This window comes from Salmo salar, chromosome ssa09 (assembly GCF_905237065.1).
Source record: "Salmo salar chromosome ssa09, Ssal_v3.1, whole genome shotgun sequence".
In the NCBI taxonomy this organism is placed as follows: domain Eukaryota; kingdom Metazoa; phylum Chordata; class Actinopteri; order Salmoniformes; family Salmonidae; genus Salmo; species Salmo salar.
The window spans coordinates 151,170,261-151,194,477 of record NC_059450.1 but is presented as its reverse complement, the minus strand read 5'-3'; the positions used below and the strand labels follow the sequence as shown (position 1 = coordinate 151,194,477).

General features: G+C 47.5%; 1 protein-coding gene across 1 annotated transcript in view; it reads left to right on the top strand.

The window, feature by feature from the left end:
- The first annotated feature begins 4,599 nt into the window (after positions 1–4,599).
- The window catches only part of LOC106609378 (zinc finger B-box domain-containing protein 1), a 73,989-nt gene continuing 54,371 nt past the window's right edge, over positions 4,600–24,217 (top strand). Inside the window, exons 1-6 of the mRNA XM_045724819.1 lie at positions 4,600–4,688; positions 5,117–5,247; positions 5,740–5,853; positions 13,064–13,154; positions 13,246–13,297; positions 13,405–13,529. Of these exons, the coding sequence (XP_045580775.1) occupies positions 5,186–5,247; positions 5,740–5,853; positions 13,064–13,154; positions 13,246–13,297; positions 13,405–13,529 (444 nt within the window). The 5' untranslated portion in view covers positions 4,600–4,688; positions 5,117–5,185. The remainder of the gene's footprint in view (positions 4,689–5,116; positions 5,248–5,739; positions 5,854–13,063; positions 13,155–13,245; positions 13,298–13,404; positions 13,530–24,217) is intronic.

Genomic DNA, 24,217 nt, shown 5'->3' with positions numbered 1-24,217 from the left:
GGGAATCGCTTCCTTTTAGGTGGTTGTAGAATTTAACTTCTCTTTTCTGGATTTTGATAATTATCGGGTATCAGCCTAATTCTACTCTGCATGCATTATTTGGTGTTTTACGTTGTACATTGAGGAGATTTTTGAAGAATTCCAAATTCTAGCCCTGCTCTCCCTGTCTCCCCCCTCTCTCTCTGGTCGGGTGAATCCAGCTGTCATCGACAATCTCCAGTGGCAGTGAAAAGGTCACACTCCCTTCTGAGTTCCATGTTCTGTCTGCCTTGGGAGAACACCAGGCGCTTCCTGTCTCTTTCAGATGAGCCACACAGTGACAGGTCACAGGTCACCTGACCTTTTGACTTCATGACCTTCCAATGACCTTTCAGTTCCAATGACCTTTTTAGACCTTTGGTTTGGCTGCTCACGTGACAAGATTCATGTGGAACGGAACAGTCATGGAGTTGAAGGACATCCTCTCCATGATTTCGACATAGACATCGGTGGAGGCTGTTGACGGGAGGACGGCTAATAATAATGGCTGGAATGGAACGCTATCAAAAAACACCGTTCCACAGACTCCGTTCCAGACATTATTATGGGCCGTCCTCCCCTCAGCAGCCCCCACTGATACACACACACACACACACACACACACACACACACACACACACACACACACACACACACACACACACACACACACACACACACACACACACACACACACACACACACACACACACACACACACTCACACACACACACACGCGCGCACAGTGGTAGTTATACTGATGGGGATGGTTTTGATGATGAAGATGAGGACGATGGTGTTGCTCCCTCCTCTATAAGAGCAAAGCCCTGCAGCAGTGGAACAATAAGTAGTCTTCTGTCTGGCTGCTTTTCCTCGGCTTAGCACCCCTCGCTGGTCTCTGTGGCATTACTCAAAGGTCTCTCTCTGGCCAATCCCAGACAGTCAATATATGTCCATCGTTAGATCACGGCAGGGAAGTTTAACCTAACAGATGACATTCAATACAGCCACAATGATTGCCTCCTAATGAATGAAATAGCCCTGACATTTCAGGACAAAACGCTGCTCCTTTCACATGCGACTGTTAACGCTGCTCCTTTCACATGCGACTGTTAACTCTCTCTCTCCCTCTCTCTCTCTCTCTCTCCCTCTCTCTCTCCCTCTCTCTGTTCTCTCTCTCTCTCTCTCTCTCTCTCTCTCTCTTTCTCGTTCCCTCTCCTCTGCCATTTTTCCTCTCACTAACTCTAGCCTCTTACTCTCTACGTCCATGTACCCTCTTCCTACCCCTCTCTCCATCACTCTCTCTCTTACTCTCTACCTCCATGTATCCTCTACCTACCCCTCTCTCCACCACTCTCTCTCTCTTTCTCCTCTCTGGTCCTCATCAGTATGCTTGGACATGCCTGACTGTCTCTGTGTTGGCTGGGGCAGAGGAGAGAGGGTTAGAAAGAGAGAGAGAGAGAGAGAGAGAGAGAGAGAGAGAGAGAGAGAGAGAGAGAGAGAGAGGGATGGAGAGAGAGAGGGATGGAGAGAGCATAGGAGAGCAAGAGAGCAAGCAGGGGAAGAGGATTGTGGTATTTTATAGGGAGGGTTGGGGCTGAGGGAGATTAAGCAGCAGGTAGGAGAGACAGGGCGACACCACACAATGACCCCTGTATGACCCTGAGCAGCCCCTCACTGGTGGTCAGGGTCCACACTTTTCTACACACACCTACCTGCCCCTCACAACAGGTGCAACCAGGCCACCCGCCAACGGGGGGGGAGGTTAGCACTTGCGGGGTAATTGCCAGTCATTTTAGGTATGGAGCGGTGGGGTGATAGAGAGGGAGAGAGGGATGAGGTATGGAACTGTGGGGTGATAGAGAGGGAGGAGGTATGGAGCAGTAGGGTGATAGAGAGGGAGAGAGGGAGGAGGTATGGAACGGTGGGGTGATAGAGAGGGAGGAGGTATGGAGCGGTGGGGTGATAGAGAGGGAGGAGGTATGGAGCGGTGGGGTGATAGAGAGGGAGGAGGTATGGAGCGGTGGGGTGATAGAGAGAGAGGAGGTATGGAGCGTTGGGGTGATAGAGAGAGAGGAGGTATGGAGCGGTGGGGTGATAGAGAGAGAGGAGGTATGGAGCGGTGGGGTGATAGAGAGGGAGGAGGTATGGAGCGGTGGGGTGATAGAGAGAGAGGAGGTATGGAGCGGTGGGGTGATAGAGAGGGAGGAGGTATGGAGCGGTGGGGTGATAGAGAGGGAGGAGGTATGGAGCGGTGGGGTGATAGAGAGGGAGGAGGTATGGAGCGGTGGGGTGATAGAGAGGGAGGAGGTATGGAGTGGTGGGGTGATAGAGAGGGAGGAGGTATGGAGCGGTGGGGTGATAGAGAGGGAGGAGGTATGGAGCGGTGGGGTTATAGAGAGGGAGAGAGGGAGGAGGTATGGAGCGGTGGGGTGATAGAGAGGGAGAGAGGGAGGAGGTATGGAGCGGTGGGGTGATAGAGAGGGAGGAGGTATGGAGCGGTGGGGAGATAGAGAGGGAGGAGGTATGGAGCGGTGGGGTGATAGAGAGAGAGGAGGTATGGAGCGGTGGGGTGATAGAGAGGGAGGAGGTATGGAGCGGTGGGGTGATAGAGAGGGAGGAGGTATGGAGCGGTGGGGTGATGGAGAGGGAGGAGGTATGGAGCGGTGGGGTGATAGAGAGGGAGAGAGGGAGGAGGTATGGAGCGGTGGGGTGATAGAGAGGGAGGAGGTATGGAGCGGTGGGGTGATAGAGAGGGAGGAGGTATGGAGCGGTGGGGTGATAGAGAGAGGAGGAGGTATGGAGCGTTGGGGTGATAGAGAGAGAGGAGGTATGGAGCGGTGGGGTGATAGAGAGAGAGGAGGTATGGAGCGGTGGGGTGATAGAGAGGGAGGAGGTATGGAGCGGTGGGGTGATAGAGAGAGAGGAGGTATGGAGCGGTGGGGTGATAGAGAGGGAGGAGGTATGGAGCGGTGGGGTGATAGAGAGGGAGAGAGGGAGGAGGTATGGAGTGGTGGGGTGATAGAGAGGGAGGAGGTATGGAGCGGTGGGGTGATAGAGAGGGAGGAGGTATGGAGCGGTGGGGTGATAGAGAGGGAGGAGGTATGGAGCGGTGGGGTGATAGAGAGGGAGGAGGTATGGAGCGGTGGGGTGATAGAGAGGGAGGAGGTATGGAGCGGTGGGGTGATAGAGAGGGAGGAGGTATGGAGCGGTGGGGTGATAGAGAGGGAGGAGGTATGGAGCGGTGGGGTGATAGAGAGGGAGGAGGTATGGAGCGGTGGGGTTATAGAGAGGGAGAGAGGGAGGAGGTATGGAGCGGTGGGGTGATAGAGAGGGAGGAGGTATGGAGCGGTGGGGTGATAGAGAGGGAGAGAGGGAGGAGGTATGGAGCGGTGGGGTGATAGAGAGGGAGGAGGTATGGAGCGGTGGGGAGATCGAGAGGGAGGAGGTATGGAGCGGTGGGGTGATAGAGAGAGAGGAGGTATGGAGCGGTGGGGTGATAGAGAGGGAGGAGGTATGGAGCGGTGGGGTGATAGAGAGGGAGGAAGTATGGAGCGGTGGGGTGATAGAGAGGGAGGAGGTATGGAGCGGTGGGGTGATGGAGAGGGAGGAGGTATGGAGCGGTGGGGTGATAGAGAGGGAGAGAGGGAGGAGGTATGGAGCGGTGGGGTGATAGAGAGGGAGGAGGTATGGAGCGGTGGGGTGATAGAGAGGGAGGAGGTATGGAGCGGTGGGGTGATAGAGTGGGAGGAGGTATGGAGCGGTAGGGTGATAGAGAGGGAGGAGGTATGGAGCGGTGGGGTGATAGAGAGGGAGGAGGTATGGAGCGGTGGGATGATAGAGAGGGAGGAGGTATGGCCTGATCTGGAAGAGTGCCTTTGGAATAGCAGATCTGAAAGTTTCTGTTTTCCCAGAATACAAATGAGATCTGGCTATGTTGTTATTGGAGACACGGGCCTAGCTCTTTTCAGCTGCAGGATACAAGGATACACGCACGTGTGCACACACACACACACACACACACACACACACACACACACACACACACACACACATTCTGCTACTGATATACCAGATAATGCGGCATGTTAAAAGCAAGACCCGATTATGAGCGCTTATTTAACGCGTCTAAAAGAATCAGATGTGAAAACAGTCTGTGTCTCGCTGTCATGCTCAAATAGGCATGTGCTGCTTTCTGAATATATAAAAACGGGAGGAAAATTCCTATGCTCATTTGATGACGAATTTAGACACACTGATTAATTTAATTAAGGTTTTAATCATAACATAATATCTAGATAAGTTAATATGAACCCTATAATGATTTTAATTAAATAATTCGAGCTGTCCATGATTGCAGTAGCAATATGGGTTTTGCCTATCTTTGAATATGATGTCAGAGTTCATTCCTTGAACACATTATTTACAGGAGTCTTCTAAATGAGAATTTGAGGAGAGAGTGAGCGAAACAAATCCATTTAATTAAAAATGTAAGCACCGAGGTGCCGGAAGGAAATCCCCGCTCCTTTCTTGTGGACTATCGCGAGAGTTACGTTTCCATAGATACAACCATGCACAACAACCAGGTTTCTGTCTTGAGAAAGGAGCTGTTTGTTTTAACCAACTTTATTTCAAATAGCTAAAGGGGACATAATAAGATAAATCCGAGGTAATTATTTTACATGACGTTTAAAATAAAAATAAAAATGATGGTCTGGAAGTGACATGAAAGCTAACTTGCTAACTTTATCTAGTTAATTAAACTAGCCAGTCTAGCTAGCCAAAAAACAAGTAACGTTAGCTAAACGTTAACGTTAGGTACAGTAGATAGCTACTTAGCTAGCCTAAACAAACATGTGCAATCACAGAAGGTGTTGATACCTCAAAACTACCTGTTGCTGTTATTAATAGCCATTACAATATTCTGTCATTTTGGTTAGGTTTTAACTGCCTTACTATGCAATTGTGTCATATTTTGCCCCGGATATTCAGTTCATTTTATTGCAGCAGTATTTCCTATGTGTGATTTAGCCTGGCCTGGCTGATCAGTGAAATAATTAGCAGGTTTTATATGATTAATCTGGGTTTTTATTACAGCAGGGAGCCGTGTGTAAAAAGGCACACAAAAGGTGCACAGGGAATAACCAAGATCTAGAGAGTGGAGCCATGAATCTAAATGACTTTGTGGTGATTCCCAACAAGCCCAAGTCAGTCAAGCTCAATGCCAGGTTAGTGGAGAGTTGTTCATCTGTTGCTCTCTTCCCCAATGCAACACCGGCTCAACTCTGAGTTGATTGGGACAAACCAATGCTTGTTCATTTAGGTAAAGGATCTACCAAAATGCTCTTGTTTTCAATAAAGAAAGTTAATGGTTTTGTCGATAAAAATGTCAAACCCGTTTTATTTTTCTTGTCTTCTCCCGTTTGTCCATTGTTCCCTATTCTTATCTCTTGACATTGGATCATTAGGAGATGGGCTTTGTCTATTTGTGCTGATAGTTGCTTTCTGTTTTTTCCAGAATGTAGCGTAAATAGATCCTATTCCTTGGTGTTTCTCATTTACTAATAGTTAATTGATTAGATGGATGAATCGATAGGTGACACTCTACTCTGGTCTAATAGGTAATCAATGTAATTGATGAACTGGTAGGTGCTTCTCTAGTCTGATAAGTGATTGATAAGATGAATTGATTGTTGTTGATTGTTTGTGTGTTTCCATAGGAACCTGCGAGAGCTGCGCATGGAGACAGTGATGCTGGCCCAGGAGAGTAAAGACATGGAGGATCGACTGCAACAACTCAGAGAGAGCATGAGCCGGGAGAAAGAGGAGAGAGAGTGAGTAACAGAGAGAGTGACTGATAGTTGTGAGAAAGAAAGACAGAGAGAGAGAGAGATGGAGAACCTGTTAGAAGTGTAGATAGATGTGTCACGGGCAGTTGCTGCAGTGTGTTATCTGGTGTCCTATCCTCCATATATCCTAGCTGGACCATTAGTATCACATCAATTATCTGGCAAATGTGGGTTAACGGAAACTCTGCTAATTTAGGCAGGAAATACATTTTCAGTGGGAAAGATAAACATATTATCTTGTATTATATATGATTGTTTTCCCCCTCCCTGCATTTCATTAATAACGTTGAGATGTGTGACCCAGGGTGCATTGCTTTGGGAAGTTATGGAGAACAGCGTTTTAGGGCCGTATATCACACTATACGAGCCCATAACTCATTCACTGGGCTTCATTTATCACACACACTCGCACACACGTTGCACGCACCCCCATCCTCCCACTAATACACACACACACGTGCACACACTCAATCATAATAAATGACAGTTGAAGTGTAACAGGGGAGGGAGATGAACTACTGGGAGAGTTTACGTCTCAAGTGTTTGCAATCTGTTTGTCCCGGTGAAAATTCATACATAATAGCCATGGAAGTGTACAGCCAATGATGGGGTGAAGACATCTCTGGAAATAGTTAAGGGCAGATTGTTTCTCTCTGTGTGTGTAGAGTTTGGCTGAGATTGTTTTAGAGGGGAGGAACAGACCTCCTTATGAACTCGTACATCAACTGGAGAGAGGAGGGCCGAGCTGCTGCTACTGACGATAAACATGTAAAGGAAACAGTGTCACGGTAAAATACGGCTGTGTTTACTGCTTTACCAGACGACACAGGACTGTGTGTGTGTGTGTGTGTGTGTGTGTGTGTGTGTGTGTGTGTGTGTGTGTGTGTGTGTGTGTGTGTGTGTGTGTGTGTGTGTGTGTGTGTGTGTGTGTGTGTGTTCTACAGGAACTGTTAGATTGAGAGTGTAGGGTAGTATCATCCACTCTCCAATCACAGTGCTGTTTATGTAGAGAACTACAGGGCCTGTTGTTTCCCTGTCTCAGAGCCATTCATCAATAAGACAGGATCTGGATACAAAGTATCTGTTCAACTCCTCACACCCTACTCCTTTATGAAGACAGAGAACAGGCAACTTCTCCTGTTCAACTCCTCACACCCTACTCCTTTATGAAGACAGAGAACCAGGGAGGAGAGTGAGAGAATCAAAAGTCTGAAATGGAGAAAAGGAGGAGGATTTTAATAATAATGTAGCACTTTCTTTTTAATTGAACTTCCTTTTTCCTCTAACACCACCACCCCCTCTAACACCACCACCCCCTCTAACACCACCACCCCCTCTAACACCACCCCCTCTAACACCACCCCCTCTAACACCACCCCTCTAACACCACCACCCCCTCTAACACCACCACCCCCTCTAACACCACCACCCCCTCTAACACCACCACCCCCTCTAACACCACCACCCCCTCTAACACCACCACCCCTCCCTCTAACACCACCACCCCTCTAACACCACCCCTCCCTCTAACACCACCCCTCCCTCTAACACCACCACCCCCTCTAACACCAACCCTCTAACACCACCCCTCTAACACCACCACCCCCTCTAACACCACCCCCTCTAACACCACCACCCCTCTAACACCACCCCCTCTAACACCACCCCTCTAACACCACCACCCCCTCTAACACCACCACCCCCTCTAACACCACCACCCCCTCTAACACCACCACCCCCTCTAACACCACCACCCCCCCCTCTAACACCACCACCCCCTCTAACACCACCCCTCCCTCTAACACCACCCCTCCCTCTAACACCACCACCGCCTCTAACACCAACCCTCTAACACCACCCCCTCTAACACCACCACCCCCTCTAACACCACCACCCCCTCTAACACCACCACCCCCTCTAACACCACCACCCCCTCTAACACCACCACCCCTCCCTCTAACACCACCACCCCTCCCTCTAACACCACCCCCCCCTCTAACACCACCCCTCCCTCTAACACCACCACCTCCTCTAACACCACCACCCCCTCTAACACCACCCCTCTAACACCACCCCCTCTAACACCACCCCCTCTAACACCACCCCTCTAACAGTGGCTGAAAGTCTCTTGTACATTCAGTTTGTTCTTCATTTCATGCACCTTGGTTGCTTCTATTCTTTATCTGTGGAGCAGAATGAAGCAACATCAAGCCTCTTTTATCTGTGGAGCAGAATGAAGCAACATCAAGCCTCTTTTATCTGTGGAGCAGAATGAAGCAACATCAAGCCTCTTTTATCTGTGGAGCAGAATGAAGCAACATCAAGCCTCTTTTATCTGTGGAGCAGAATGAAGCAACATCAAGCCTCTTTTATCTGTGGAGCAGAATGAAGCAACATCATTCCTCTTTTATCTGTGGAGCAGAATGAAGCAACATCAAGCCTCTTTTATCTGTGGAGCAGAATGAAGCAACATCAAGCCTCTTTTATCTGTGGAGCAGAATGAAGCAACATCAAGCCTCTTTTATCTGTGGAGCAGAATGAAGCAACATCAAGCCTCTTTTATCTGTGGAGCAGAATGAAGCAACATCAATCCTCTTTTATCTGTGGAGCAGAATGAAGCAACATCAAGCCTCTTTTATCTGTGGAGCAGAATGAAGCAACAATGGAAATGGATGTATTGTCTTACTCTGTCTGCAGCGTGAAGGAGAGAGGACTAACTACAGTATACTAGAAATATACTCAGGCTTGCTGAGCTCACACACTACATCACCCAGTGTGTTTGGCCTGCTGAAGCTGGGGCTTGTTTATAGATTCCTTCTCCTCTTCTGGATGCTTCTAGTGTTCTGGATGCTTCTAGTGTTCTGGATGCTTCTAGTGTTCTGGATGCTTCTATGGTTCTAGTGTTCTGGATGCTTCTAGTGTTCTGGATGGTTCTATGGTTCTAGTGTTCTGGATGGTTCTAGTGGTCTGGATGGTTCTAGTGTTCTGGATGGTTCTATGCTTCTAGTGTTCTGGATGCTTCTAGTGTTCTGGATGCTTCTATGGTTCTAGTGTTCTGGATGGTTCTAGTGTTCTGGATGGTTCTATGCTTCTAGTGTTCTGGATGCTTCTAGTGTTCTGGATGCTTCTATGGTTCTAGTGTTCTGGATGGTTCTATGGTTCTAGTGTTCTGGATGCTTTTAGTGTTCTTGATGGTTCTATGGTTCTAGTGTTCTGGATGGTTCTAGTGTTCTTGATGGTTCTATGGTTCTAGTGTTCTGGATGCTTCTAGTGTTCTGGATGGTTCTATGGTTCTAGTGTTCTGGATGGTTCTATGGTTCTAGTGTTCTGGATGGTTCTAGTGTTCTGGATGGTTCTAGTGTTCTGGATGGTTCTATGGTTCTAGTGTTCTGGATGATTCTAGTGTTCTGGATGGTTCTAGTGTTCTGGATGGTGTTATGGTTCTAGTCTTCTGGATGGTTCTAGTGTTCTGGTTGCTTCTAGTGTTCTGGATGGTTCTATGGTTCTAGTGTTCTGGATGGTTCTAGTGTTCTGGATGGTTCTAGTGTTCTGGATGGTTCTATGGTTCTAGTGTTCTGGATGATTCTAGTGTTCTGGATGGTTCTAGTGTTCTGGATGGTTCTATGGTTCTAGTCTTCTGGATGGTTCTAGTGTTCTGGATGCTTCTAGTGTTCTGGATGGTTCTATGGTTCTAGTGTTCTGGATGGTTCTAGTGTTCTGGATGGTTCTAGTGTTCTGGATGGTTCTATGGTTCTAGTGTTCTGGATGCTTCTAGTGTTCTGGATGCTTCTAGTGTTCTGGATGGTTCTAGTGTTCTGGATGGTTCTATGGTTCTAGTGTTCTGGATGGTTCTAGTGTTCTGGATGCTTCTAGTGTTCTGGATGCTTCTAGTGTTCTGGATGGTTCTAGTGTTCTGGATGGTTCTATGGTTCTAGTGTTCTGGATGGTTCTAGTGTTCTGGATGGTTCTATGGTTCTAGTGTTCTGGATGGTTCTGTGGTTCTAGTGTTCTGGATAGTTCTATGGTTCTAGTGTTCTGGATGCTTCTAGTGTTCTGGATGGTTCTATGGTTCTAGTGTTCTGGATGGTTCTAGTGTTCTGGATGGTTCTATGGTTCTAGTGTTCTGGATGGTTCTGTGGTTCTAGTGTTCTGGATAGTTCTATGGTTCTAGTGTTCTGGATGCTTCTAGTGTTCTGGATGGTTCTAGTGTTTTGGATGGTTCTATGGTTCTAGTGTTCTGGATGGTTCTAGAGTTCCTGAACCCTCATGCCCATACCTGAATCACAACATCCAGTCTGTCTGATGGTCTCTCACTATGCTATTCTAGTCTGTTGAGGGTGGTAGGGGGTGACAGTGACATGGCTCCATTCACCACACACACACACACACACACACACACACACACACACACACACACACACAGACAGATATGTCCTAGGGGATGATGTAATGTCCTCAGGGTGACAGTGTGAAGCGTGACAGGTATGACAGCGGTAGTTTAACCTGAGGTCACCTTTCATGCACCTGACATCAGATTGATGTGCTGTATTTTGGAACGGTAGGGCAACCATATCTGACTAGTCGTTGATGTTTCTGGGGTTCTGTCGGTGCTCATTGTGTCTGTTCTGTGAGTTAGGTGAAGGTGTTTGAGAGGGGATGATGAGATGGTTGTGTTTTGGGCTGTTTTTACAGAGACCTCTACACGGTCCTGACAGGACGGGTGCAGGCTGTTGAACTCTGTTACTAACAATCATACAGTTGGGTTAGACAGTAACACACACACACACACCCTGTGTGTAACGGTGGTGGTGCCACTGAGTGTTTGTGTTGAGCAGACGTGAGACATGGTGATGGAGTGGAGGTGGACGTGCTAATTAAACCACAGCCTGGAGAGGCCACAGCCTGGAGAGGCCACAGCCTGGAGAGGCCACAGCCTGGAGAGGCCACAGCCTGGAGAGGCCACAGCCTGGAGAGACCACAGCCTGGAGAGGCCACAGCCTGGAGAGGCCACAGCCTGGAGAGACCACAGCCTGGAGAGACCACAGCCTGGAGAGGCCACAGCCTGGAGAGGCCACAGGCTGGAGAGACCACAGCCTGGAGAGACCACAGCCTGGAGAGGCCACAGCCTGGAGAGGCCACAGCCTGGAGAGGCCACAGCCTGGAGAGACCACAGCCTGGAGAGGCCACAGGCTGGAGAGACCACAGCCTGGAGAGACCACAGCCTGGAGAGACCACAGCCTGGAGAGACCACAGGCTGGAGAGGCCACAGGCTGGAGAGGCCACAGCCTGGAGAGACCACAGCCTGGAGAGACCACAGGCTGGAGAGACCACAGCCTGGAGAGGCCACAGGCTGGAGAGGCCACAGCCTGGAGAGACCACAGGCTGGAGAGGCCACAGGCTGGAGAGGCCACAGGCTGGAGAGGCCACAGGCTGGAGAGGCCACAGCCTGGAGAGACCACAGCCTGGAGAGACCACAGCCTGGAGAGACCACAGCCTGGAGAGGCCACAGGCTGGAGAGGCCACAGCCTGGAGAGACCACAGCCTGGAGAGGCCACAGGCTGGAGAGGCCTGCCAACAGACCTCATATTACATCCAGTCTGTGTGTTTTTAGGGATACTGTGCTTGGACAGGGATCGTGCCTTTGGTGTATGTGTCATCTGTGGCTCGCCTGTCCTCTCTCCAGTTGATGTATGACTTTATAATTAGGTCTGTTCCTCCCCTCTAAAACAATCTCACACACACACACACACACACACACACACACACACACACACACACACACACACACACACACACACACACACATGCACACACACACACACACCACATAAACAGGTCTAGACATCTCGTATGGTGACAGGCTGCCAGCTCTATCAAAACCAACCACCAGTCAGACCAGAGACAGTAATGAGAACGCTATAATATACATGATTCAGTCTGAGGAAGGCATGAATAACTCACATGTCTCTCTGTCTCTCCCCCTTTCACTGGTGTGTGTGTGTAGAATATAGACTTAAATACAACTTTATTGTCCACAGTAGATGGAACATTGCCTTTATCGTGACCTCACAAGTAGACCAAACAACATTATCACTTTACACATAATAGTGTTTCATGTGTGGGTATTTGTTGTAGGCCTAACCCTTCCAAAAGTGGTTGAATTGCAAATGCCTTAAAATGTTGAAATTTATTGAAGGTAGCTAGACAGTTTCAGTTTAACAGTTCTCACAAAGAACTTACGTTTCCCTGAAATTAGGCCAGTAGTTCTATCTAATGTAGAGAAAGTAATACAATACGTCACAACTTTATTGCCCATTTACAATTCATGGAATACTGTCAGACCATGTGTCTGTTGCCATTATTTCAATGAGACTAGTTTAGTTAGAGAGAAGCACTAAACCCACGGTATGATCTGGTTTGATCTCTATTGATTATTACACCCACCGTATGATCTGGTTTGATCTCTATTGATTACTAAACCCACGGTATGATCTGGTTTGATCTCTATTGATTATTACACCCACCGTATGATCTGGTTTGATCTCTATTGATTACTAAACCCACGGTATGATCTGGTTTGATCTCTATTGATTACTAAACCCACGGTATGATCTGGTTTGATCTCTATTGATTACTAAACCCACCGTATGATCTGGTTTGATCTCTATTGATTACTAAACTCACGGTATGATCTGGTTTGATCTCTATTGATTATTACACCCACGGTATGATCTGGTTTGATCTCTATTGATTACTAAACCCACGGTATGATCTGGTTTGATCTCTGTTGATTACTACACCCACGGTATGATCTGGTTTGATCTCTATTGATTACTAAACCCACGGTATGATCTGGTTTGATCTCTGTTGATTATTACACCCACGGTATGATCTGGTTTGATCTCTATTGATTACTAAACCCACGGTATGATCTGGTTTGATCTCTATTGATTACTAAACCCACGGTATGATCTGGTTTGATCTCTATTGATTACTAAACCCACGGTATGATCTGGTTTGATCTCTATTGATTACTAAACCCACGGTATGATCTGGTTTGATCTCTATTGATTACTAAACCCACGGTATGATCTGGTTTGATCTCTGTTGATTATTACACCACTGTAAATGTTCATGGTCATGTCTATTATAAGTTCTGATTTATTCTCTCTCTCTCTCCCTCTCCCTCTGTCAGGAGGTTTGGTGGTTCCCGTTGGAAGTCAGGGCAGGCTGGAGCTGTGAATAACCACTGTGCAAAGAGGAACAAGGAGAGTGGACTCCAAAAGGCAAGCCCCATGATGGTCTGAAATGTCTATACTGAAATCATTCCTCTAGTGTTGACTGTTTTCTTCCAATGTGTTATGTTACCCCAAACAGCTGTCAGCAGGCAAGGTGAAGATACGGCTCCTCAAAGATCAACCTCAGCCAGGTGAAATTTCAGAAGTGTGTGTGTGTGCGATATATGGTTGTACTCTATGTGTGTTGGTATGGTTAGTTATACAACAAAGTGTGTGTGTGTGTGTGTTGTCTGTCCAGAAGTCTGCAGGGTGTTAGAGAAGGAGAAGGCTACAGCTGTTCTCTCAGGTGGTCAGGTGTCCAGCAGTAAGACCAGGCTGAGGGGGAAGGTGTGTGGCCAGTGTGAGGCCAGGGCTGCTGGACTGGTTAGTATCCCACACACACACACACACACACTTTCTGTATCCGTCTATTCTAGTTACCTTTCCTCTTAGAAATGTTAGTTGTATCACAGTCCTGTCTATGTCTTCTCTCCACCATGTGTTGTTGTATCATAGTCCTGTCTATGTCTTCTCTCCACCATGTGTTGTTGTATCATAGTCCTGTCTATGTCTTCTCTCCACCATGTGTTGTATCATAGTCCTATCTATGTCTTCTCTCCACCATGTGTTGTATCATAGTCCTGTCTATGTCTTCTCTCCACCATGTGTTGTATCATAGTCCTGTCTATGTCTTCTCTCCACCATGTGTTGTATCATAGTCCTGTCTATGTCTTCTCTCCACCATGTGTTGTATCATAGTCCTGTCTATGTCTTCTCTCCACCATGTGTTGTTGTATCATAGTCCTGTCTATGTCTTCTCTCCACCATGTGTTGTTGTATCATAGTCCTGTCTATGTCTTCTCTCCACCATGTGTTGTTGTATCATAGTCCTGTCTATGTCTTCTCTTCACCATGTGTTGTTGTATCACAGTCCTGTCTATGTCTTCTCTCCACTATGTGTTGTTGTATCATAGTCCTGTCTATGTCTTCTCTCCACCATGTGTTGTTGTATCACAGTCCTGTCTATGTCTTCTCTCCACCATGTGTTGTTGTATCATAGTCCTGTCTATGTCTTCTCTCCACTATGTGTTGTTGTATCATAGTCCTGTCTATGTCTTCTCTCCACCATGTGTTGTTGTATCATAGTCCTGTCTATGTCTTCTCTCCACCATGTGTTGTATCATAGTCCTGTCTATGTCTTCTCTCCACCATGTGTTGTTGTATCATAGTCCTGTCTATGTCTTCTCTCCACCATGTGTTGTTGTATCATAGTCCTGTCTATGTCTTCTCTCCACCATGTGTTGTTGTATCATAGTCCTGTCTATGTCTTCTCTCCACCATGTGTTGTTGTATCATAGTCCTGTCTATGTCTTCTCTCCACCATGTGTTGTTGTATCATAGTCCTGTCTATGTCTTCTCTCCACCATGTGTTGTTGTATCATAGTCCTGTCTATGTCTTCTCTCCACCATGTGTTGTTGTATGACAGTCCTGTCTATGTCTTCTCTCCACCATGTGTTGTTGTATCATAGTCCTATCTATGTCTTCTCTCCACTATGTGTTGTTGTATAATAGTCCTGTCTATGTCTTCTCTCCACCATGTGTTGTATCATAGTCCTGTCTTGTCTTCTCTCCACCATGTGTTGTTGTATCATAGTCCTGTCTATGTCTTCTCTCCACCATGTGTTGTATCATAGTCCTGTCTATGTCTTCTCTCCACCATGTGTTGTATCATAGTCCTGTCTATGTCTTCTCTCCACCATGTGTTGTATCATAGTCCTGTCTATGTCTTCTCTCCACCATGTGTTGTATCATAGTCCTGTCTATGTCTTCTCTCCACCATGTGTTGTTGTATCATAGTCCTGTCTATGTCTTCTCTCCACTATGTGTTGTTGTATCATAGTCCTGTCTATGTCTTCTCTCCACCATGTGTTGTTGTATCATAGTCCTGTCTATGTCTTCTCTCCACCATGTGTTGTTGTATCATAGTCCTGTCTATGTCTTCTCTCCACCATGTGTTGTATCATAGTCCTGTCTATGTCTTCTCTCCACCATGTGTTGTTGTATCATAGTCCTGTCTATGTCTTCTCTCCACCATGTGTTGTTGTATCATAGTCCTGTCTATGTCTTCTCTCCACCATGTGTTGTTGTATCATAGTCCTGTCTATGTCTTCTCTCCACCATGTGTTGTATCATAGTCCTGTCTATGTCTTCTCTCCACCATGTGTTGTTGTATCATAGTCCTGTCTATGTCTTCTCTCCACCATGTGTTGTTGTATCATAGTCCTGTCTATGTCTTCTCTCCACTATGTGTTGTTGTATCATAGTCCTGTCTATGTCTTCTCTCCACCATGTGTTGTTGTATCATAGTCCTGTCTATGTCTTCTCTCCACCATGTGTTGTATCATAGTCCTGTCTATGTCTTCTCTCCACCATGTGTTGTATCATAGTCCTGTCTATGTCTTCTCTCCACCATGTGTTGTTGTATCATAGTCCTATCTATGTCTTCTCTCCACCATGTGTTGTATCATAGTCCTGTCTATGTCTTCTCTCCACCATGTGTTGTATCATAGTCCTGTCTATGTCTTCTCTCCACCATGTGTTGTTGTATCATAGTCCTGTCTGTCTTCTCTCCACCATGTGTTGTTGTATCATAGTCCTGTCTATGTCTTCTCTCCACCATGTGTTGTATCATAGTCCTGTCTATGTCTTCTCTCCACCATGTGTTGTTGTATCATAGTCCTGTCTATGTCTTCTCTCCACCATGTGTTGTTGTATCATAGTCCTGTCTATGTCTTCTCTCCACCATGTGTTGTTGTATCATAGTCCTGTCTATGTCTTCTCTCCACCATGTGTTGTTGTATCATAGTCCTGTCTATGTCTTCTCTCCACCATGTGTTGTTGTATCATAGTCCTGTCTATGTCTTCTCTTCACCATGTGTTGTTGTATCATAGTCCTGTCTATGTCTTCTCTCCACTATGTGTTGTTGTATCATAGTCCTGTCTATGTCTTCTCTCCACCATGTGTTGTATCATAGTCCTGTCTATGTCTTCTCTCCACCATGTGTTGTTGTATCATAGTCCTATCTATGTCTTCTCTCCACTATGTGTTGTTGTATCATAGTCCTATCTATGTCTTCTCTCCACTATGTGTTGTTGTATCATAGTCCTGTCTATGTCTTCTCTCCACTATGTGTTGTTGTATCATAGTCCTATCTATGTCTTCTCTCCACCATGTGTTGTATCATAGTCCTGTCTATGTCTTCTCTCCACCATGTGTTGTATCATAGTCCTGTCTATGTCTTCTCTCCACCATGTGTTGTTGTATCATAGTCCTGTCTATGTCTTCTCTCCACCATGTGTTGTTGTATGACAGTCCTGTCTATGTCTTCTCTCCACCATGTGTTGTTGTATCATAGTCCTGTCTATGTCTTCTCTCCACCATGTGTTGTTGTATCATAGTCCTGTCTATGTCTTCTCTCCACCATGTGTTGTTGTATGACAGTCCTGTCTATGTCTTCTCTCCACCATGTGTTGTTGTATCATAGTCCTGTCTATGTCTTCTATTGGTAAAATATAACCGTTGTTACAGAGTCTTGTGAGTTTCCATAGATGCTGAAGCGAAGGGTTGATGTTTACTTGTTGGCTAAAGACTGTGTTTGTTATCTCTGTGGTGGTGGGTGTATCCCAGTCCTTAATAATTGGCCACTCATGCAGAATAACCAGCCTACAGACAGCAGAATATCCAGCCTAAAGACAGCAGAATATCCAGCCTAAAGACAGCAGAATATCCAGCCTAAAGACAGCAGAATATCCAGCCTAAAGACAGCAGAATATCCAGCCTAAAGACAGCAGAATATCCAGGTTAAAGACAGCAGAATATCCTGCTTAAAGACAGCAGAATATCCAGCTTAAAGACAGCAGAATATCCAGCCTAAAGACAGCAGAATATCCAGCCTAAAGACAGCAGAATATCCAGCCTAAAGACAGCAGAATATCCAGCCTAAAGACAGCAGAATATCCAGCCTAAAGACAGCAGAATATCCAGCCTAAAGACAGCAGAATATCCAGCCTAAAGACAGCAGAATATCCAGCCTAAAGACAGCAGAATATCCAGCTTAAAGACAGCAGAATATCCAGCCTAAAGACAGCAGAATATCCAGCTTAAAGACAGCAGAATATCCAGCCTAAAGACAGCAGAATATCCAGCCTAAAGACAGCAGAATATCCAGCCTAAAGACAGCAGAATATCCAGCCTAAAGACAGCAGAATATCCAGCCTAAAGACAGCAGAGTTTACAGCCGTACAGCAGAGTTTACAGCCGTACAGCAGAGTTTACAGCCGTACAGCAGAGTTTACAGCCGTACAGCAGAGTTTACAGCCGTACAGCAGAGTTTACAGCCGTACAGCGGGGATATCACTGGGTGTGTAGGGGTGTTCCTCAGTTTACCCTGGGTGTTTCTGCTCATGCAGAATCCCGAACCTGCAGCATGTAGAGTTTAGAGTCAAAGTAACACACAGAGAAAGAGTGAAAGAGAGATAGAGAGAGGTGGGAGGGAATGGGTGTCTCCTTTTTTTTGTTGGTCCCCCTTGTTGTCCTTATTTGATGCATAGTGCAGTGTAACGTTGTTCGTAATGTAATCTGCTATATAGTGCAGTGTAACGTTGTTCGTAATGTAATCTGCTATATAGTGCAGTGTAACGTTGTTCGTAATGTAATCTGCTATATAGTGCAGTGTAACGTTGTTCGTAATGTAATCTGCTATATAGTGCAGTGTAACGTTGTTCGTAATGTAATCTGCTATATAGTGCAGTGTAACGTTATTCGTAATGTAATCTGCTATATAGTGCAGTGTAACGTTGTTTGTAATGTAATCTGCTATATAGTGCAGTGTAACGTTGTTTGTAATGTAATCTGCTATATAGTGCAGTGTAACGTTGTTTGTAATGTAATCTGCTATATAGTGCAGTGTAACGTTGTTTGTAATGTAATCTGCTATATAGTGCAGTGTAACGTTGTTTGTAATGTAATCTGCTATATAGTGCAGTGTAACGTTAAGCATAATGTTATAATCAGGGATGCAAACTAGTCACCTTTCAGCGAAATTGGTCGTTTTGAATCCAAAAATAGGTGACCTACGTGATTCGTGTAGATCCGATGAGAAAAGTTTGGGAGAGGGGTTTTGGATCAGGCTACTGGCTGTAAGCGAAAGAGTGATGCGCGTTTGGAGCAATACTGGCTGTATCCAAGGCTCAGCCAATCGTTCACTTAACAGCAGAATGCAGCACGCGGCTGAAGAGAGAAGAGACAACCAATTTGCAAGTTACAGCATCAGCGCGTGCTCTCTGGAAAGACAGCAGAGAGTAGAAAGGCCATTTACAGCAGCGCGTCCCCTGAACGATAACGAAGAGGTAGATGATAAGCTTGACCACGGAGACGGTGGTAGGAAGGTGAAGAAGCGTACTGCATGATCTGTAACTGAAAAACAATTGGCATATGGAAAGTTTGAGGTGAGGGAGAAAGTGTGGTGGAACAAGTATTGTTAGCATTGTTAAGTAACATTATCTAATTCTCCATTAGGTAGTCAGAGAAATGTTGAGCAACATTAGCCAATTTAACTGATGAAATAATTGAGTTGGGAAAATTTGCTGGCTAATAAAGTCAGATAGCTAACTTTAACTAGCTAACGTTACAACATCAGATGAGCTAACATTAGTAACCTAACCAATTCACTATAGTATTAACTAGCTAACGTTACATCATCAGATGAGCTAACATTAGTAACCTAACCAATTCACTATAGTATTAACTAGCTAACGTTACATCATCAGATGAGCTAACATTAGTAACCTAACCAATTCACTATAGTATTAACTAGCTAACGTTACATCATCAGATGAGCTAATATTAGTAACCTAACCAATTCACTATAGTATTAACTAGCTAACGTTACATCATCAGATGAGCTAACATTAGTAACCTAACCAATTCACTATAGTATTAACTAGCTAACGTTACAACATCAGATGAGCTAACATTAGTAACCTAACCAATTCACTATAGTATTAACTAGCTAACGTTACAACATCAGATGAGCTAACATTAGTAACCTAACCAATTCACTATAGTATTCAGTAGCTAACGTTACATCATCAGATGAGCTAACATTAGTAACCTAACCAATTCACTATAGTATTAACTAGCTAACGTTACATCATCAGATGAGCTAACATTAGTAACCTAACCAATTCACTATAGTATTAACTAGCTAACGTTACAACATCAGATGAGCTAACATTAGTAACCTAACCAATTCACTATAGTATTAACTAGCTAACGTTACATCATCAGATGAGCTAACATTAGTAACCTAACCAATTCACTATAGTATTAACTAGCTAACGTTACATCAGATGAGCTAACATTAGTAACCTAACCAATTCACTATAGTATTAACTAGCTAACGTTACATCAGATGAGCTAACATTAGTAACCTAACCAATTCACTATAGTATTAACTAGCTAACGTTACATCATCAGATGAGCTAACATTAGTAACCTAACCAATTCACTATAGTATTAACTAGCTAACGTTACATCAGATGAGCTAACATTAGTAACCTAACCAATTCACTATAGTATTAACTAGCTAACGTTACATCATCAGATGAGCTAACATTAGTAACCTAACCAATTCACTATAGTATTAACTAGCTAACGTTACATCATCAGATGAGCTAACATTAGTAACCTAACCAATTCACTATAGTATTAACTAGCTAACGTTACATCAGATGAGCTAACATTAGTAACCTAACCAATTCACTATAGTATTGTAATGACCCGGCTGGGTCATAAAGGAAAAAGAGACGGACTCTAGGTGTGCAGGTCAGAACACAGGTTTATTCCTAAACTGGGCTATTGTTCAGGCCACAGCCCACGCCGCTAAATGCCGAATGTACACAACTATACCAAGTCAAATTAATGTTTACTCCCATAGGAACAGATCAAGGCCCCGAACAGAAAGAGAGAGAAGATGAGACAGTAATCCCTATTTATCATTTCCAAATCCCGCGGGATTACCCATCATACCCCCCCAACCTTTCCCTCTGTCCTGACATATTTAACCCCTGCTAGTAGCCATGAGAACCATAACACACCCACAAACACAGAACACAATACCGGGTCGTTACATAGCCCCCCTTTCTAAACCCTAGCCCCTAGGGTTACACAACAAAATCCTTAAAACGACCCGGAGGTCGCATCAGTCTCTTGGGCCTCCCCGTGGCTCTCACCGGTGAACCCCCAAAACACTCATCTGCCCCAATGTCATTTCCAGCGCCCTCCAAAGAAGCAGCCCCCATCCCAGGCTCAGGTTGCGCTAGAGTCTCCTCGTTAGACTGTTCCCGTGGGCTCACATCAGAGACCTCACTCCCATTTCCTACCGTTTTCCTCCCTCTGTAGGGTGCCAATCGGTCCCGGTGGACCACCACCTTCCTGCTCCGTGGGGGACCTCCACCCGGTACGTCACCTCCCCACTCTCTCTATCACCAGACACGGCCCCACCCATGCACTGTCCAGCTTTGGGCACCGCCCCTTCTTGCGCGTGGGGTTGTGAAGCCACACACATTCTCCCGCTCCAAAGTGCCTCCCCCTAGCGCGAGTCGTAGTGGCGCTTTAGGCGCACCCCTGCGTTCTCGAGTTGCTCTCTTGCGAAGGTGTGAGCCGCTTCTAACCGGTTCTGCAGACGACACACATAGTTCGGGCCAGGCAAAACCCCGTCGTCATTATCAGGAGGGTGGCCAAACGTCAGTTCGGCTGGGGTGCGCAACTCACGACCTAACATTAGTAGCGCTGGGGAGCACGCAGTTGATTCTTGAACAGCCGACCTACATGCCATAAGAATAAACGGTAAGTGGGTGTCCCAATCTCTCTGGTGTTTTGAGGTAACGATGGCCAGCTGCTGTGCTAACGTTCTGTTAAATCTTTCCACCAGCCCATCACTCTGGGGGTGAAGCGGAGTAGTGCGCGTCTTCTCCGTGCCTAACCGTCTACACAACTCTGAGAACACCCGTGACTCGAAGTTTCTCCCCTGGTCGCTGTGAATAGACTGTGGCACCCCAAACCGACTGATTATTCCCCCCACCAACGCATCAGCTACTGTCTCTGCCTCCTGGTCTGGGAGAGCGTAAGCCTCCGGCCATTGGTGAAGTAGTCCATAGCGGTTAGAATCCACCTGTTACCTCTGTCTGTGGTTGGAAACGGCCCCACTATGTCTACCCCCAGTCTCTCCATGGGCTCCCCTACTGGGAATTGTTGTAGGAGGGCGTGTGACTGACCTGGAGGTCCTTTTTTAGCAGCACACTCGTCACACTGCCTACAAAAGTCCTCAACATCCCTCCTGTGCCTGGCCCAATAGAAGCCTTTACGCATGCGCTTTAACGTTTTGGAGACCCCAAAATGCCCTGCGCCAACTCCCCCATGAAGCTGCTGTAACACGCTCCCCTGCAGCCTTTTGGGCACCACTACCTGCCACGTAATTTCTCCAGTCGCTGGCTTTTTCCACCCCCCTCTGGAGCACTCCCTCAGCCACTCTAAGGACTGTGAATTTAGCCCACAGTCCCTTGGTGACTGGTGATAGAGGGGCTACTTCCCCCACGGCGGTCGTCTTCTCTCTTCCACCCACCGCAGCACAGGACGCAGCTCTGCGTCCTCCTCCTGGCGACGCCTCCACTCCCCAACGTCCACAGCCTCAAGCTCCCGGCACTCTGTCACACTCAGCTGACTCACCGTGGCGGTGACTCCCTCCTCCCTGCACAGTTCTCTCTCTCGCTCCACCCGTTTGGCGCAGTACCCACAGCCATCCTCAGCACACGGGCGGCGGGACAAGGCGTCTGCATTGCTGTGGCGAAGGCCGGCTCTGTGCTCCACCTGGAAGTCGTAGGGTTGCAGCTCCTCCAGCCAGCGGGCAATCTGACCCTCTGGCTCCTTGAAGGAGAGAAGCCACTGCAGGGCGGAGTGATCCGTCCGGACCACAAACGGCAGGCCCCCCACGTAGTACTTGAAATGGCGTACTGCTGCCACGACAGCCAAAAGCTCTCTCCTTGTCACACAGTAGCGTTTTTCAGCCTTATCAAAAGTCCTGCTGTAATAAGCTACTACGTGTTCCCCATCAGGACCACGCTGAGCCAGCACAGCCCCCAAACCCTCATTGCTTGCGTCGGTGTCCAGGATGAACGGACTGTTCGGGTCTGGTGAGGCCAGGACAGGGGCCTCCATCAGGGCACGTTTGAGAGCCTCAAACGCCCGCTGGTGCTCTTCGGTCCACTGAAAAACAGTGTCCTCCTTGAGAAGGTGGTTCAACGGAGCCGCTACCCCCGCAAACCCCTTCACAAACCTACGATAGTAGGATGCCAGCCCCAGGAAGCTCTTAACCTCTTTTTCCCCCCTGGAACTGGCCACCCCTCACAGCCTCTACTTTGTCTGGCATCGTGCTGATGCCCTCACCACCCAGCTGATGCCCCAGGAACGCCACCTCCCTTTGCATGAAATGGCACTTTCCCGGATGTAATTTTAGCCCCGCCCCCGAGATCCTCTCCAACACTCGCCTAAGTGCCCCCAGTGCCCCCTCGAACGATGTGCCGTGCACCAATATGTCGTCTAGGTACACAACACACTCGTCTCTCGGAACCTCCGCCAGCACTCTGTCCATGAGCCTCTCAAAGGTGGCAGGAGCATTACAGAGCCCGAAGCACAGCACCTTGAACTGCCAATGGCCCCTATCTGTGGAGAAGGCCGTTTTTCACGTGCCCCTGGCGAGAGGGGCACCTGCCAGTAGCCACTGCGCAGATCAAGGGAGGAGAACCACGAGGACCCTCTCACGTGGTCTAGCGACTCATCAATCCTCGGTAGGGGATAAGAGTCTTTAGTGGTGACAGAATTTAGGCCCCTGTAGTCAACACAAAACCTAAGTTTACCCCCTTTCTTAGGCACCATGACGACCGGCGCGGACCATGGGCTATCTGATGGCTCAATGAAATCAGCCCGCAACATGTCAACAATAGCTGTGTCTGCTGCTTCCCTCCTGGCAAGGGGAATACGACGGGGCCGAATTTTAATGGGTCGGGCGTCCCCAGTGTCTATTTCGTGCTGAACTAGGTGCGTTTGTCCTACCTCATCTTCCCCCCAAGCGAAGCTATCTTTAAAGTCCAACAGCAGCTGCTTTAACTGTCTCTGTTGTCTGTCATCCAGACCCTGACAGTTATTCAGCCACACAGCCTCGACGGCGTCGATAGCTTCCTCCTTCCCCCCGTCGGGCTGATGGGGTGAAGGAGCCAGTGTGTTTTGGGCTACTGAGCTGCCTGTGCTTGCACCATGATGGGGAGTGAAGGCCGTCGCCGCCGGAGACAGCTGCTGGAATGGCACAACGACCAAGGGAGCAGCCGGGATGACCGGTGGAGTTTCTGCAAGCTTGGAGGAAGACGGAGGGACAGCCCTGCCCCCTGCTGGCTCTCCCGAAGGCGACATTCCCACTGTGGGCCCCCCGACAGCCTCAAAGTGCCCGACGCTAAGTCCAACTGAGCCCCACAGTTTTTCAAAAAGTCCATTCCCAGTATACAGGGGTCCTGCACCGCTGCTACCCACACCAGACACCCCACAGTTCTCCCCCCACAGTCACAGATAGCTGACACTTCCCTAACATGGGGGCTAGCTCCCCCGTGACAGTCCGTAGCTGGACAAGGGTCGGCTCCACCCGCACCCCAACAGGTAGTATGTCTGGTCTCACCAGGGTTACTGTAGAGCCCGTGTCGACCAGGGCCAAACATTCCACCCCCTCTACCTTGACGATGACATTGCAGAAGTCCCCAACGGTGGTACGTCCCACCACAACTACCGGACTAGGAAACACGGCGGCAGCTACACCCTGGGGGAGCAGGTCCCCACCCTCTTGTCTGCGCTGCTGGGTACCTCTTTTGCTTACAGTGGGTTCGGGGCGGGGGTGGGTCCACGCTGCCCCCCTGCGCGAGAACCCGCCGTCGTTTCCCTGGTGACGGGGGAATCTGCCACACTCCC